Source organism: Fimicolochytrium jonesii (genome assembly GCF_025526975.1).
Source record: "Fimicolochytrium jonesii strain JEL569 chromosome Unknown EV422scaffold_1, whole genome shotgun sequence".
NCBI lineage: Eukaryota > Fungi > Chytridiomycota > Chytridiomycetes > Spizellomycetales > Powellomycetaceae > Fimicolochytrium > Fimicolochytrium jonesii.
Genome location: NW_026515668.1, coordinates 56,855 through 72,770, shown reverse-complemented (window position 1 = coordinate 72,770; position 15,916 = coordinate 56,855). Strand labels below are relative to the sequence as shown.

At 56.7% G+C, this 15,916-nt stretch overlaps 5 protein-coding genes across 5 annotated transcripts; 3 read left to right on the top strand and 2 right to left on the bottom strand.

The window, feature by feature from the left end:
• Positions 1-114: 114 nt before the first annotated feature.
• Positions 115-1,856, bottom strand: EV422DRAFT_972 (C2H2 type zinc-finger-domain-containing protein). Its single transcript, XM_053074552.1, has one exon. It carries the CDS (start codon positions 1,633-1,635, stop codon positions 142-144), a length of 1,494 nt encoding a protein of 497 aa, XP_052929796.1. The 5' UTR covers positions 1,636-1,856; the 3' UTR covers positions 115-141.
• Positions 1,857-2,253: 397 nt separating this feature from the next.
• Positions 2,254-6,360, top strand: EV422DRAFT_562607 (uncharacterized protein; the record flags this gene model as incomplete). Its single annotated transcript, XM_053071968.1, has 3 exons — positions 2,254-3,345; positions 3,445-6,155; positions 6,234-6,360. 3 exons carry the CDS (start codon positions 2,254-2,256, stop codon positions 6,358-6,360), a joined length of 3,930 nt encoding a protein of 1,309 aa, XP_052929795.1.
• A 351-nt stretch (positions 6,361-6,711) lies between these two features.
• On the bottom strand, positions 6,712-8,132 carry EV422DRAFT_906 (uncharacterized protein). The gene is made up of 2 exons (XM_053074494.1): positions 7,365-8,132; positions 6,712-7,183 (listed from the first exon to the last, which is right to left on the bottom strand). Exons 1-2 carry the CDS (start codon positions 7,910-7,912, stop codon positions 7,063-7,065), a joined length of 669 nt encoding a protein of 222 aa, XP_052929794.1. The 5' UTR covers positions 7,913-8,132; the 3' UTR covers positions 6,712-7,062.
• Positions 8,133-10,258: 2,126 nt separating this feature from the next.
• Positions 10,259-12,667, top strand: EV422DRAFT_574960 (uncharacterized protein; the record flags this gene model as incomplete). The annotated part of the gene is made up of 8 exons (XM_053073197.1): positions 10,259-10,488; positions 10,510-10,810; positions 10,862-10,889; positions 10,957-11,128; positions 11,299-11,408; positions 11,458-11,510; positions 11,595-12,051; positions 12,316-12,667. 8 exons carry the CDS (start codon positions 10,259-10,261, stop codon positions 12,582-12,584), a joined length of 1,620 nt encoding a protein of 539 aa, XP_052929793.1. The 3' UTR covers positions 12,585-12,667.
• Positions 12,668-14,406: 1,739 nt separating this feature from the next.
• EV422DRAFT_489656 (kinase-like domain-containing protein) lies at positions 14,407-15,399 on the top strand (the record flags this gene model as incomplete). The annotated part of the gene is made up of 2 exons (XM_053067448.1): positions 14,407-14,670; positions 14,758-15,399. Coding segments are annotated over 2 exons (906 nt in total), but the record flags the coding sequence as incomplete, so codon positions are not given.
• Between the last annotated feature and the right edge of the window lie 517 nt (positions 15,400-15,916).

Here is a 15,916-nt window from a genome sequence, read left to right as displayed (position 1 = left end):
ATGACGACAAGAAAGGCGAAGGGGAGATGGTGTGTGATCTGATGCGGTCTGTGAGACGACAACCCGAAGGAGAGAAGGGCAGTTGATATGCAAGGGTGCGAAGCAGGGAACCCCGAGGGAGTCGAGGGGTAAAAAATCCCTTCATACCCCGAACCCAATCTGGGACCTGAAATGCTTCTGCAGCTTGTTATGTTTCTGGCCCGTCCTCGCCTTGAACTCCAGCTCCTTCCTCATGGCCTTCTTGGCCTGCATCCGGCGCTCATGGTGTGCGACGGCAACCTCATACGGCGTGGACGTGTAGCCCAGCTGGCGGTACTGGCCCATGAGCTGGTTGATGACGACCGAGTCGTTATTCGAGGAGAGGGGTTTGAGGGACTGTTTCCAGAATTTGTTGTAGGAGCGGTGCCCGATGAGTTGGCCCGAGGGGAGGACGAGTTGGGTTTCGTCGGGGGTGAGGTGGATGGAGAGGGGGTGGGAGGTGAGGTCGCCGAGCTCGGAATCGGAGTCGGAGTCTGATGTGGTGGTAGGGCGTGCTGCGCGGCCGCGGGATGAGGAGGACGGGGTGGTTTCGTCGGTCTCGTCGTCAACGTCTTCCCATTCCGCGTTGTCGTCGTCTTCGTCGTCTTCAGCGACTTCGTCGGGGTAGGTGGAGCTGAAATCGTAGAAATCGGCCACCTCCAGCTCGGCTCCGTCCTCGTACAGGATCTTGCAGTGACCCTTGTCGAGCATGTGTTTGCGGACGGCCTCGAGGGAGTGGTATGCGCGTCCCTTGCCGTTGCAGTAGAGACAGACGTGGGCGACGGCGATCTTTTCGCCGAGGTAGGCGATCAGGCCTTTGAGGTCGACGAGGAACTCCATGTCGGGAATGAAGAAGCTGTGGGCGCGGGCCATGTGGGCGAGGTTGTTTTCAAAAGTTTGGCAGCGTTGCGAGCAGAAGAGACAGTCGAGCTCGGTTAGGCGTTCGGTTGCGGCGGCTTTGCGTTCCATGATCGCGAGCACTTCGGCTTGTGTTTCGGCGTCGGCTAGTTGGCGGCGCCAGCTAACGGGTGCCGCTGCTGGGTCGGAGGAGGAGGATGAGGAGGCGGTGGTGGGTGTGGGCATCAATGCGCGCGGGGTGGGGCCGGACACGACGGGGGCGGGTCGTTTGCCGGTTGTGGGGAGTGCGACATGTTCAGAGCCGTTTGCATCGAATTTCGCCTGCGTCTCTTTGTGTTTCTTTGAGTTCAAGTGATTCGTGTATCCGTTCTCATTCGAGTAGGACTTTTTGCACGCCGCGCATTCTGCGACAAACCCGCCAACACCCCCGCCCTCCTTCCTCGATCCAGCGTTCTGCAGTGCCTGCTGCTGTTGCTGCTGTTGCACCCTCGCCGCAAAGTTCTCGGCTGTGACTGGTGGGATGTCGGCTACTTTCCGCTTGAGGTTGTACCTGTGCCAGTCTGAACGCATGTGCTCACGCTGGTTCTCTGCCGTGCGGAACGCGACGTGACATGCGAGACATGTGAACGGGTGGGCGGAGTGGGTGGTGGCGGACGAGGCCGCTGTAGAGACTGCCGTGGAGGGAGCAGTAGAGGCTCGGGAGTATTCGGAAAAGTCCGATGCTGTCTCCGAGTGAACAGACGCTGTTTCGACGTCCATTTTCAGATATATGTTGGCTGGGTGAGGTTTTTTAGCGTATCCTGTATTAGACGAACGAGCGAATGGAGCTCTTGGCGGGTGGGAGGTATGGGCCAGTGCTGGTGCGGGAGGGCGGAGTGAAGCTGGTCCTCTTCGTCTGTATATGCACTCTGCTGCTGTTGACTGAGAGAGAATAGACCGAGAGAGAAGGGGTAATGGATGCAGGTTGGGTATTAGTAACGAAAAACAGAGGAACAGAGGAGGACAAAGCCCTCGCGCGAAAACAGAGCGCTTTATAAATAGGGCCTTCGCACGCAGAGTCATGTGACTGAGACTTGAACTCGCTTGCTGAGGTAAGCACAGGCGCGTCGTTTGACGGGCACTCTGAGCACGGTAAGCGTCCATAGATCTGGGACCGTCCGCACACTGACGCACTTCCTCGGCTTGCTTTCTTTCTCGCCCTATGGGAGGTATTTCCATATTCTACTCAAGATATCTTACTGGAATCTGGTCGGTAGCGAGTTTGAAGACCCAGCGCGAGATTGATCGTCTATTTTCATGTTCGTTTCAAAGACGGTCTTCCGGTTCGCATTCTTGAACCCCACGCCAGAGTGAAGACCATCGTAGTGGCCGTCCATGATGGACGTCCATCAACTCCACGGTGCGGCCGACCCCGCCGCCGGTCTCGCCGGCCAGCGCACGACCTTCCGCGAAATGGTCGCCCGCAAACGGGAGCAGATCCTGTCCTCGTCACCAACAACCACCGGCTCCTCATTATCATCCCAACAACCCGCTCCGGCATCGATCATCGCTGCCGCCGCCGCAACAACATCCGTCCCCACCGCCCGCCTCTCCAAGACACGCAGCCACGCCGCCCTCATGAACTCGCAGAAAGATTCACAGCTGCTACATCACCAGCAACAACAACCTCATTCACCACAACCATCTCAGCAACAATCGCATTACACCCACGCCGCCAGCGACGCATTAACCAGACAAAAGCGGAAAATGTCCCTACACGCCTCATACGGCACCCTATGGGGCCCAGACCCCGTCATCGCCCCGCGGCACCCGATCCCGCCGCGAGCATTGCCGTCCTTGAGTGTCAAATCACAGGTCGACGGGGTTACCCCAGTGCCGCAGAAACCGTCCGCCCAGCGTCGACCCACCTCCGGCTCAACTAAGCGCGACAGCCTCCCTCCATCCTCCTTAACCACACTCCCCACATCAACATCATCCTCACCCACTCGCCGGCCCGCCAGCGCCGGTAAACGCAGCTCAGAATACCTCACCACCTCCCCCACCCCGTCCTCCACGCGCACGACCCGCCCCATCTCCCACCACTCCTCACTCACAGACCTCACCCCCACCTCCCCGCTCTCCATCTCCATCCAACCCGTCCCGCTACCGATCGATAAAGGCCGCCCGGGGTCCGGTGGCCGCCGGTTTCCTTCTACCACCATCACCGGTAAACCCGCAGACACCGAACCGGGTGATGACCCCTCCGCGGACGACGGGCCACTGTTGTCACGCAGCGCACGCACGAGCCAGGCGTCGATTGCGTCGGATGCGTCCGGGACATCGGCGGGGAGGAGGAGGTCGGAGAGGGACGATGAGGGAGGGAAGGGGAAGGGGAAACGAAAGGTGGGGAAGAAGAAAGCGGCGTCGGTGCCGTTGGAGTTGCCGCGGTGGAATGCGAGTACCAAAAAACCGACCGTGGCGGGCGCGAAGGTATGTTTGGTTTTTTTTCTGGGCGTTTCGGATCACAGCTGTTGACGGGTGGAGCGTATTGGACGCATACATAACACTCTCGTGCGGGCTTATTGATAGGGCGCGAAAAATACAGACAAGGCAAAGAAAACTGCAGGCCCACCCACCCCACCCGCGCCGCAGCTCTCCACCGACTCCCTCCCCCTCCCACGCAGCGCCTCGCCCCTCTCCGACGTCAACCCCACCTTCTCAACCTCCTACGACGCCCTCGATGACGACGACGACGACGACTACACAGACGCAAAGTACCCCGTCACCCCGTACCAACTCACTGTGTTCACGAAAGTGTGTCCGACACAAGACGATCTGGAGAGCAACGTGTCGTTGTGGAGCGGGCCGCCGTTTTGGGCGAGTGTGGGGTGGCGGGTGGCCCCTATCCCAAACCCACAAGCACAACCACGAGATCACCATCCATCTGTGACCCAGCCGGCGTCGGTGGTCATCAGTGATTTGGCGGCGGTGCTGAAAAGAATTCGCCAGACGCACGCCGTCCTCCGCACGCAGCTGTACCGCAACGACCGGATCGTGGATGCCGACGTCGAGGGGTTGCTCGACCAGCGGCCGTGGCGGGAGGTTCGGGACGATGAAGTTGTGGCCGTCGTTGATCTGCGGGGATGGGTGCGTGGGAGGTCTGACCATCACGAAGTGCGTGAAGTGGACACACGCACCATGACGTCGTACGTCCGGCACTGGATGGGCGGTCAGGAGCGGTTCGAGCGGCCGTTTTACGCGTTGGTGTTTCCGGGGGTTGTATCTTCGGACGGTGGAGGGACGGAACAGGAGACGTATGTGGTGTTCATGGCCTCCAAAGCCGTCGCGGACGAGTCCAGCTTGCGGTTCATCGCGCACGAGGTCATTGCGCTCTACACGACGTGTCAGACGGCCCGTCTCGCATCCCCTTCATCGACACGGGGGATTGATGTGTGCGTTGATGGGTACACCCCCCGCGAACGATACACCTTCCCCCTCTTCGCGCACTCCTGCACCCCCACCTCAACCTCCCTCGCCACCACGTCCCACCACACCCGCGGCGACCTCGCCTACTGGCATTCCGTGCTCATCGAGACCGTGCAAGACACCGTCGACGCCGCCGAGCGGGGACGGTTGGAAGTGCAGTTGGAGAAACTGGAGCGGGAGAAGGAAGGGTTGAAGGACCGGGTGGAGAAGTTGAGGAAACGGCGGGGGGAGTGTGAGGGGGAGTTGGAGGGGTTACGGGAGCAGCGGAGGGGGATGGAGGATGAAGGAGAAGACCCAAACGCCACGACCGCGGCGGCGGGGGAGTGTATGCGGTGGGAGGACCCGACGACGGGGTCCGTGCACCTGATTTCCCGGGACTCGCAGCTCACCTTGCTCGAAACCGTCCTCGGGCTCGACACCCGCCCCCCCGCCGCGGACTCCTCCACCACCCCTTACTCCACCTCCTTCGTGGTAACGCCCCCCACCGAGCCCGGGTCGATCCTCCCCTTCCTCCTGAAACACGACGTCCCCGCCGCCGTCCTCACCCTCCTGCAGGACCACAACCTCACCCAGATCACAGACTTTGCCGCCCTCACCGACTCCCACCTCACGCACACCCTCGCCCTGCTGCCCAAAGACCGCCGCCAGCTCCTCGCGCTGATCGAGTACGTCCGGAACAGGATCAAGGAAACCATCATGGAGAGCGGCAAGCGGAAACATGCGCTGGAGAGACGCATCGCCAAGTGTGTGCGGGAACGGGAGGGGTTGGACACACAGTTGCGAGATGCCGAGGCGGCGGTGGAGCGGGACGATGATCTGGGGATCCGGTTGAGGGGAGTGTTGCGGCCGCCGGTGGTGGAGGTGAAGGTGGCGCCGTTGGGGCTGGAGGGGTACGCGTTGCGCGGGGGTCGGGGTGGGGCTACCGAGCCGCAGCAGGGGGAGGATTTCACCCAGATGTGGGATATGGTCCCGATCACGCTCCCCGCGGAGCTTGTGAGCAACCTCCGCCTGTTCCAGGACGGGTACCGCGCGACGGCCCGGCAGCGGCGGCGGGCGCGGACGGGCACCGGCGGCAGGCGGAGTGCACAGTCCCGGTCGCGATCACGCGGTGGGGGAACGTCCGAGAGCTCGAATGTGGAGACCCACGACGACGAGGAGGAAGAGGATACCAACAACGCCCTCGGCGCGCGGCACGGCACGACGACCACGGCGTACAGCACGGCGACGGCCGCCGCGTGTCTCTCCGCCTTTGCCATCGTCCTCAAACACATCTCCGGGTCCGACAAATACCTCCTCGGGCTCACCCACAGTTTCCGACGGAACGGGTTGGCGGTCGGCCCCGTCTCCGACACGTTCCCGGTGAAGATCGACCTGACCAGGAAGGGGATCACCTTCTCCGCGCTGTTTGGGAGCGTGAGCAGGAGTATCCGCGCGGCCCGCCGCTGCGGCGCCGGGACGCCGAGCTGGAAGATCCCCACCCCGAGCGCAACGGCCCTCCCCATCGTCTTCGAATACACACCCCAGAAAGAAGCCGAGATGTGGCGTTCCTACGGCCTCTCCCCCGCCGACATCCTCCTCCACGCCGCCTCCTCCTCTTCCGACGGTGTGAGTTGGACCCACGATGAAACATCCCACGCGCATGTGAAATTACACCTGATCGAGACGGGGGAAGGGACGATTGTGGGCGGGTTGCGGTATAGGCGGGATGTGTATGAGGACGAGCAGGTTGGGAAATGGGTGGGGAAGTTTGTGGCGACGTTGGAGGGGATTGATCCTGGGCCGAGACAGATTCCGGTTGCTAGTATTATTTCGAGGTGGGTTGTTGCTTACTTTCCCTTTGGTGAGATGATGGCCTTGATTTATGGGTTTGCTGATGTCCGTTTTGTTTTTAGGTTTTACTCGACCCTCTGGCACGGCAACCCGGGAACGAGCGCTACCAACGTGCTCGTCAACGCACCACCGCCGGCATCGTCGCACTCGCATCCGATTGAGGCCGTGGCTGAGACCGACGAGTCGTGAGGGTTTCTCAGTCGTTTCTTGCATATATTTTTTTACGTTTTTTGGGGTGCTTCTTTGAGGCGCAATATGAGTGTACATTGTACAGATGGGTGTGCCTGCTATAAGTTTTTGGCGTTTTATCTGCCCATTTTCGAATACAATTCTCTGAGGCAATCGACCCGGAAGACGATGAATGATGGGACAAACGTACAGATGGATACTCACAGCTTGTGAGGAAGACCGCGAGAATAGAGGAAGTTGTTGGTGAAGATTAGACTATTTAATTCCGGTACGGACTACGAAGAAACACACAAAATCGAACGACACAGAGATGCTACAAGGCAAGCAAAAACTATATATACAAGAGTGTGGGGAAAGAGGATAGAGACTGTGTTGTCCTTACTGCCGCTTCCCACCATCACATCGCCGTCCTCATTGGCACAGGCTCAGCGCTCTTTGACAGCAGCGGCTCCTTCACCGACCCATCCGAATTATAGGTCTCCCCCGGGTCATGCAATGAAATAACCTCCGCGCGTGCCTTCTTCAACGCCGCATCGATATGCTTGGGGTCCTTGCCGGACTTTATCGCCTCATCGCGGAGGTACTCCTCCAGGAGGATGAGGTTGCGCATGTTGGGTTTGTAGGCGACGTCGAACATGGAGCCGACGATCGGGATCGCGCCGAAGGAGGCGTTGAGCATGACGTTCCACACCATTTTGGCGGTTACGATCCAGGGGACGTGGAAGCGTCGCGTGAGGTAGACGATGTAGCAGGAGAGCGCGGTCGAGATGACGTCGCCGACCATCGGGATCGCGCTGACGATTGGGTCTGAGGAATAGAGGCAGGGTGAGTACATGTACATGTACGGTTGTTTGTAAGGTTGACGAGTTGAATCAACTCGCGCAGCGCATCACTCGCGCAGCGAGGTTCCCAATGAAACCAGATCGCTCCCTTCGGTCGCAGCTCGCTGAGCACGCTAAGAGCCGTGATTAGGGGAGAATTGCGCCTTTGGCGCAGTGTGGCACGCTCCGCTCGTCCCCTCGCTATCGCTCGCAATCACTACGTTCGGCCGCTGGTACTTACCCACACCAATCTTGTACTTTGTGAAAGGCACCTTATACTTTGCATCCAACCAAGTACTGACAAACTGAATTCTCTCCAAGCTCCGCCTCTTCGCCTCGGGCGTATCCTCACCCAACCTCCCGTCCTCATTCACGATAAACGGCTTCAACGTCTTGTAAGCATGTTTGACAGGCGAGAACGCGAGCACCTCCTTGACGGTAGGAACATGAAGGTTCATATCGTTTGCAGCAGCTATTGCGCGGTCAGACATTTTCGTCGCGAGCTGTTTTGCGGCTGCGACTTGCTTGAGGGAGGATATTTTGGAGGGTGATGCTGCTGCTGCTGGTGCGAGGCCGGTTGTTGCGACGGGGGCTGTTGTTTGGGGGCTGGATGCGGCGTCGAGGGGGGGTTGTGGGGATGGGGTGCGGTGGCGGGGAGGGAGTGCGGGAGCGGCCACTTGGGGGCTGGTCATTGTTGCGAGGAGAGGGCTTTCGAATGAGGTTGAGGGCATGTGCTGTGGGAGTCTGGGTGTTAGCCTTGTTGGGGGTTTCGGGGAGCGTGGGCACTTTTGGGGGGGGGGTTGCTTTTATACATGCTACAGGGCGAAGGCAGAAGGAGGGCGTGACGACACAAGGCGCTCAGCCACGTTGGCATTCAGCGACTGATTAGGCCCATCCCCGCTTCTTGCCCCCCACTTCCTAATCAACCCTCTAATCAAATCAAAACGCTTGGCATTCGGTCGGCACGGTCCCTGGCTCTTACACAGAAGAGACGGGCAAAGCCACGCGTTTGCGCCGGGTGATGTCATGCATGGCTTTGGCCACTACACGCACACCCCCCCCCCCCCCCCCTTCTTCCTGTGAGCGTCGCTTCTCAAATCGAATGTTCGCTTTGAACATACCAGGAGACTATGGATGGATGGCGGTGTTTGACCTGAGGCACTTCATGCACGAGATGGATCTGGAGGTATGTCGTGAATTTCGGAGGCACAGCTTATTTTGAAGGTCAAATGGGAGCAACTACAGTATATCCCCTATCAAGGTGATGTGACTGTGCACTTACAGAGACCGTCTGTATATGTAAGTGCACTGTCACATCTCGCACTATCAACGCAACTCGCAGAGAAAGTCCGACGCATATCTTTTGGGAAATGCATTCGATCCAGTTCCAGGTGATCAACAAAACATACGAAAGGCCTCATTCTCTCTCCAACATACGCAATCACTCACGGTTCCAGTACTCACAAAGAGCATCCTCATCCTCCTCCTTCTTTTCGCCAATGATAATCGATGTTCTCGCCCAGCTTCTGTCCACACAAATTATACCAATCCTGCAGTTGAAGCCTCTTTATCGGAAACCCATCGTCGTAATCAACAGTCAGCTCCGGGTCAACGTTCTGGTGATAATCATGCATGTAGTCCCAGAAGAATAACTCCGCCTGCGGTTTGCCGTCCGTGTCTTCGGCCGTAAGCAGGATTCTGAGCTCGGTTTCGTTCATCCAGGTGTTTTCGTAAGAGCCTTTCAGGTATTCGATATGGAGCTGGTGGCCGCGGAAGGTGACGGTGCGGTCCAGTTTGACTTCGCTGTAGGTCCTCAAGACGTAGGAGGGGGTTGAGTTGAATGTGGTTATGGTGTTGTTGTGGACTACGACGGTGTGGTCGTCGGCTGCCGGTTCTGCGGCGACTATATCTTCCCTAGGTATGTCGGTGGACATGGCGGATGTTTGCCCTGGTACGTTTGCCGGTTTGCTGATGGCGTTTTCCTGTCTGTTCCGGCCTCGCCAACAGAAGGATTGCAACCGTTCTCTATTGACCCCAAACGACAATCGAGCACACACCAAGGGGTGAGTGGGGCAATTATGGGATGTCCTTTTCCTTTTCGGCGTGAAAGAAACCGCGGACCACGTGACCGCGTCTTTCCCCTTTTTTTTCTCAATCGTCTCCGTCACGCCGCCGTGATTTTTCCTCCGCCGCTGTCGATTTCCCCTGCGAGCAGAATTGTAACACCTCCTACCGGCAGTTTTCCAACAACGGGTTCACATTTGACCGCCCGCTTTGACTCTGCATGTCTGGAAGTCATTGGGAGAGCCGCGTGGAGACGGAGAGCGGCTCAAGACGGCGGTGGGGTCTGGTGGTGTGGGAAGGGAGACCGGCGTGCAAATGGCGCGCAGCATGGAGAGGAAAAAATCGTGAAATCAGATGTTGTGAAGCAGGATGGTTGACATTGAGTTGGTTTGGTTGGCTGAACATTGGAGGCAGGCCGTAGGTGGGTGCTGTCTCGGCATGGACTGGCTGATTAGCCTTGATGTTGGTTCGCCTGACACATGGGGAGTGCTTTGGGAGCAGTCAAAGAAGATTCCCGGCGTTGCCTCCGTGTTGCCTGCGTCATCTACCCGGTAGAGGTCGCAAAAGCGAACCCCGTTACGTCCTTGTATCGTATAGGGCATGATGCTCAGTTCTGCTCAATTCTGGTTCCGGGTAAATTTAGCTGACAGGGAAGAGAAGAGCGGGACGCCATACCCTTTGAGGGACTCGGGAACAGTGTTGGATTGCCGACAAACGAAGCAAGAGCAACACAGTCCCTCTAGTCAAACAATCGCCTCGTCCTAGCACTTCGCTTCAATCAGATTGAGCCGTACAACTCGAGTATTGTCTGCCGGTGTATTGTATAGTTCCATCTACCGCGACGGTCAGGGACGCAATGGGAAGCATATCGGTACGCAACTGACCCAAAGATTGCAAAACGATGCGAGTGGAGCACGCTCGGCGGACCCTTCAAATAGAGATAACGACCATGCCTTCCCGGCCGGGATCACCGCTGGGTAGCGAGCAGCAAGAAGGATGGGATGGAGCTGGACATGAACATGAACATGGACGAGGATGCGGTGCTCTGTGTTTTATCAGATCCAGTTGCGGACGGGGGTATGTTTGAAAATATCCGAGAGATACGTGGCTGGTACGCTTTTGAACAGCGCAAGCACGTCAGAAGTGACCTTTGGGATCGGGTGGTTCACCTGTCGACATCAAAAGACGGTGTCTTCAATGCCGGGAATGGCGCCGTCATCCACAGGAGTCGACTGAGGAGCCGGTGATATGCCGTAAGCGGCAGACCAGGCTGGATGCGGGAAACGTTATTAAATGACAACGGGAAAATATGTTACATGGATGCACCTACAGCGCTACTCCATGGGAATTCATCCCCTCCTTCGCCAGTCCCACCCGCCATCGTCAAGTCCACCGAGACCCCTCTGCCGAAGTCGCTGAAGCGCCGTTCGACCCTATCGCGGGTGACGCTATGGAATATGTTCCCTGCGAACAACCACGTCGTGCTTCGGTGTCCTCCGACTGGGACTTCCGACGACGCCGGGGGCGGCTTGCGATTCCATTGCACAGAACTTGAGAGACCACAGGTAAGAACTCTGGAACGGGGTCAAACTCCGGAACACTGGCCATACATGTAGCGACCGTTCCACAGTAAACCCATTTACGGTAAGAGCCCTAGTGGCGCTCACATCCTCTGAGGTTGCTAGTTGTCTTGTCCCTCGGCACATGACAGCTGGTAATGACACCGTAGGCCGCAAATTTCACTCGGACGGCATCCTCGTTCACTTCAAACGGCACGATGCAAACATAAATTGTTGGACGGCGCTTGCTCCGGCGGCGGGTCTCGGAGCCGCAGTAGGGGAAAAAGGCTCTGCGTACGAACTAGCGTCTCGCTCCTCCACATCGTAGACGGGCTCTGTTCATCCAAAAGAGGTTTTGGGGCCGCCGTGTCTTGACCAGCTTCAGCTTGGTAAATGAGACAGCGCAAGGCGGCGATAGGGTATTTTGGGGCACCATCAGTCTCGATGATCTTTTGGATCTTGGACTACACTGGCTCCGATGTTCTGCGTTACAGCCTTATGGACTGTGGCCACATCCTCCGCTGTGTACTTCTTTGGACGGCCGAGGGTGTTTTTGAGCGGTGCCGGTTGCTTGATTTCGCTCTACTGTCAGCTGGACCTTACCGTACGTTTTCTTCTCTGACTCGAAGACCACGACATTGATTTGGAATTAGAAAGGAAAGTCAGCCAAATACCTCCCGCGGAATCTGGCACCACATGTCCGGCAGTACGCAGCGGAATGCAGGTGGCCGAATCAGATGGAGCCAAAATGCGACTGAATATGTCACTGAATATGTCACGCAAAGGATAGTCCTCGAAAAACCTCACGTCACAGACATATCCGCCATATCCACCGCGGCGTGCAGCACATTTTTCATACCGCGGGGTGGCTTTCCACGGAGAAAATGACAGGCTCCAATCTCCGCCCAAGACTGACAGCATTCTGTACAACTCCAAACAAATTTATTTCTTTCCTCGTTCCCAGGAAGTCGGTGAAGGGACTTACACACATACATACAATAAGTGTATTGCTTCGAATACTGTCGAATGGATCTGTAACGTTGACAGAGCCCGCGAGCCAGAACCTTGGGAATGGCACCTTTTACCGAGATATCCATCTTCGCAGTGGGATGGGTTGCGCTTTGACATGAATAAGAGAACATGGAGAATTTTAAAACAGCGTCAGACGAGCAGACCATCTCGTACTCACTGGCAGGCAGGCATGTGGCCTCGTCATGAGTTTCGAGGCGAAGCGCAGGCGAAAATAGGTGAACTTTTCGAAGCGCCGACGCCAACCTTTTCTTCGTGAGGCGACAACTCACCTCACACGAGAAAAAGTCAGAACCGTGTCGTAATTTCAAAGCGAAAAATTGAAATACCAACCCCTCCGAAAACCATGCCTCTGGCTCACGGCGTCCCGACGGCGAGGTCATTTCACCGCGTCCTCCTGCAACGTGAACCAAGTTCCCAACGCATATGGCCATCGTTTCGCGCCAGGACCTTCTCATTCCGGGATATTTATTATTTGTGAGGAGGAGTCGAGACTGTGCGCGAGGAGCGAGTCAAGATGGCGGTGCTTTTGGGTAAGCCGTCTTTTGTGTGGGAGGGTATCCGACGAGACCAGATGATGAGAGGGATTGGGATCTCGCATATCCCTGCGATGCGCAAGTACCTGATGAATCTGCGCGATGCGAGCGAGCACTGGGAGGTCATCCAGGTCGAGCGGCTGGCATGGGGATGCCTCTTGCGGATGCGAACCGGGGGTATACGTACGTGCAGTGGCAGCTACAGTACACGGTAGGAGGAGAGCCACGCCCGAGGGATTTCCGGGGCACAAATTGTTTCTGTGCGTGCTTTGGGCGTGTGTGGAATCAAATAAATAATGTTTTTTGTATGGGAGACCCGACGCCCAACGGACTGACTGCCTGCCTGCTATGAGACGGCGCCTCCCGTATTGCAATTGCCTGATCAGCGTGATGATTTCCGGCTTGGGCCTCCTGAGAGAGAGTTGTGGTTGTTGCTGCATATTCATTTCACAATGCACCAATAAGGGAAGGCCCGTTAAGTCACTTGTGCATATGCTAAGGCCTTAAGTCATGACCTATGCGGCCGTTCTGGAATGAGGTTCCTGCCTGCTACCGTACATACAGTCCTATGCGAGAGCTTTTGCGGTTCGTCGGCCCAGCCGCCCCCAGAACTCATTCCCTAGGCCCACTATACTATCCCACGGGCCTCTCCTTCGCAGCAAGCATCTACAAGCGTCCGCTCGCTCGCTTGCTTGAGCTGACGTTGGACTGTACGGGAAACGCAGAGGAACATACGCTACTAGTCGACTCTCGCCGCCGACAAGCCCACCTGCAGACCATTCCCACAGGCAGCGGCTATAGCAGACATTTTGACAATCCAACACCCTAGTGCATACAAGGCTCTCGGTTCATACTACCTAACCACAGACCACCTCTTGTCCATACACTGGTGGCCTAGAAGCATCTCTCCCTTCTGCTTCTAGACCTGACCGGAGGAGCGAACGACCAGGAGGCAGCTTCGAATCCCGTCGTTTTTCGAAGCCTTACACAAGGCATTCCACACATTTAAGCTCAACTCTGAGCTTGTTGGTGGACCCAGCTCGCTTACGGACGGGGAAAAATCCGGGCACCGGGCATTGGAGGAGAGGACGCAGGAATAGGGGCAAACAAGCCACACGCATCCCGTCGACAGTAGTTTTTGGGGCATACAAAACTCCGCTTCGGTCGGCCGGCGTACTTGGATTTTCTTCAACTTTCTCATCTAGAGACGAACTCGTCTAGGGTTTGGAAATAGAGGATAACGACGATATATCTGCTAGATTATCATTCCCAACAAGTAGACCCACCGAGCTCATAGTCATCCCGACATCAAATCAACGAAAAGAGCATCGATTCTGCTTCCTTCGATCCCGGACCGGCAGACCAGGTCGTCCGTCGAGTGGATTAATACTTCGATACCCCATAGTTTTTTGTGTTCCTCGTTTCGAAAACGGGAGCCCCTCTTGCACTCGGGAGCATCACGGTGCCCTGTGGGGAATCCTCATCGGTGAGTTTTGCTGGCTGGCTGCGATGAAGGCTCGGAGATTTTGAAAACACACCATCCGCATCTGAGCGGGTGGATGCCTGAAATTGGAGCTGTTACTGATACAAATCCTTTTAGAAGCGTGGTATAGCTGAATTCGCAAGAAAATAATCTCGGCCATAATGCCATCTCCGGCTCACTATTCCAGCGACTCTAGTCGGCGTTCGCGCACGACTTCCAATGCATCCTCGGACCAATCTTACACAACCCATCCCCGCCACCTCGATGCTGGATTCGTTCGCGCAACCGAGCGATTCTGGGCTCAGCAGGAGGGGGATGTGCGCACACCGTCTCGATCGCGCCCACCGTCAGGTGGTTCTCAATCCAACGAACAGAGCAATACGTCAAGATACAGCTCGACAAGGGCGTCTCCATCGGTCCAAGACGATCACTCTAGTGAATTGACCGTCCCCAGCATGGACCGACCCGGTCGGCAGCGCACGTCGTCCGGCGCATCTCGTCAAAGCAACTCTCGTCCGACTTCAGGAGCATCGTCCGCTGCATCGCCAAGGGATTCCCGTCGGTCTTCGTCTTCAGTGCCCACCTCGCCAAGCCCTGGCCGTCAAGTCGCTGCTGGCTCTGGCAGTCGAAGATACACTTCCACATTCGGGCCATACCTCTTACAGCGAACCCTTGGAGAAGGGGAATTTGGCAAAGTCAAGCTGGCTATCCATCTGGATACGGGGAAGTCATTCGCCATCAAGCTCATGAAAAAGGATAGCCTTGACCAGCAGACTACCAAGCGGGCGAAAGTTATGCGCGAGATCTCAATCTTCCAGGTAAGGAAGCAATTCGTTGACAAGCTGCTGCCACATATGAAGGCAAATATGCTCACGATTCCCTTCTCATCTCTTCCGTACGCACAGACTGTTAGTCATCCATACATCGTCGCAGTTGAAGAGGTCGTAGAGACGCGAGAGTATATTGGAATGGTCATGGAGTATGCCTCCGGCGGCGAAATGTTCGAGTACGTCCTGACCCGTCGCCAACTCAAGGAACCCGAGGCTTGTAAATTCATGTGCCAGCTACTCTCCGGTGTTGCTTATCTACACAATCGGAAGATCGTTCACCGTGACCTTAAACTCGAAAACCTCCTTTTGGACGGAAATCGAAACGTTCTCATTACCGATTTCGGGTTCGCCAATCGAATGCAAGCGGAAAAGCCCGACGAGTCTAAATTGCTCTTGACCTCATGTGGATCACCCTGTTACGCGGCACCTGAACTTGTCCTCGGCCACGGATACATGGGTGAGGCCGCCGACATCTGGTCCTGTGGTGTTATCCTCCATGCGATGCTCTGCGGCTTTCTCCCGTACGACGATGACCCGACGAACCCGGACGGGAACGACATCAATCTGTTATACACTTACATCACCGGAACTAAGCTGAAGTTCCCTGACCACTTGTCATTCGAAGCAGCCGACTTGATGAGCAAAATGATTGTGATTGACCCGAGCCGCCGCGCCCGAATGCCTGAGATAATGGATCACCCGTTCCTTGAACCGTACAAGCACTACTTCCATGATGAACAGATGGAGCTGATGGGTTCAGCCGGGGTCAGCCGAACCACCACGGTATCCAATATCACCGACCTCGACACCGAAGACAGCATGCCACAAGAACTCGACGAGGCGGATGTCGGGGCGATGGATATCTCGCACACCATCGTCCCCGACACGGACACGCACGACGAAGACCATATGGACGTCGATGCATCCGACTCAGCCGTGCCAGCCTTCACTTCGTCTCAAAGCCGCGACAGTACGTACAGCTCAGCGGAACATCGCAGCGACGTGGCCCTAAACGCCGAACCCTTAACCGTGCCCATGGGCGGTCCGCTGGCGGTCGCTCCTCACTCGCCTGTCGCTCATCCTAATCTCGAGTACGCTCAAGCACAGTTGTCTGCTGATGAGTACGCGTTGTGGGTCAAGAACCGCATCAACGACCCATGGTACGCGTCTGAGACGCTCAAGCTGAAAGAAATGTTCCTGGCCGATCAGCCGACACTTTTCGACGAACTCGATG

Coding starts and splice junctions, on each gene's coding strand:
- EV422DRAFT_972 (XM_053074552.1), bottom strand. CDS start 1,635: ATGGACGTCGAAACAGCGTCTGTTCACTCGGAGACAGCATCGGACTTT.
- EV422DRAFT_906 (XM_053074494.1), bottom strand. CDS start 7,912: ATGCCCTCAACCTCATTCGAAAGCCCTCTCCTCGCAACAATGACCAGC. Junction 7,184..7,364: donor AGCGAGGGGACGAGCGGAGC/GTGCCACACTGC, acceptor ATGTACTCACCC/TGCCTCTATTCCTCAGACCC.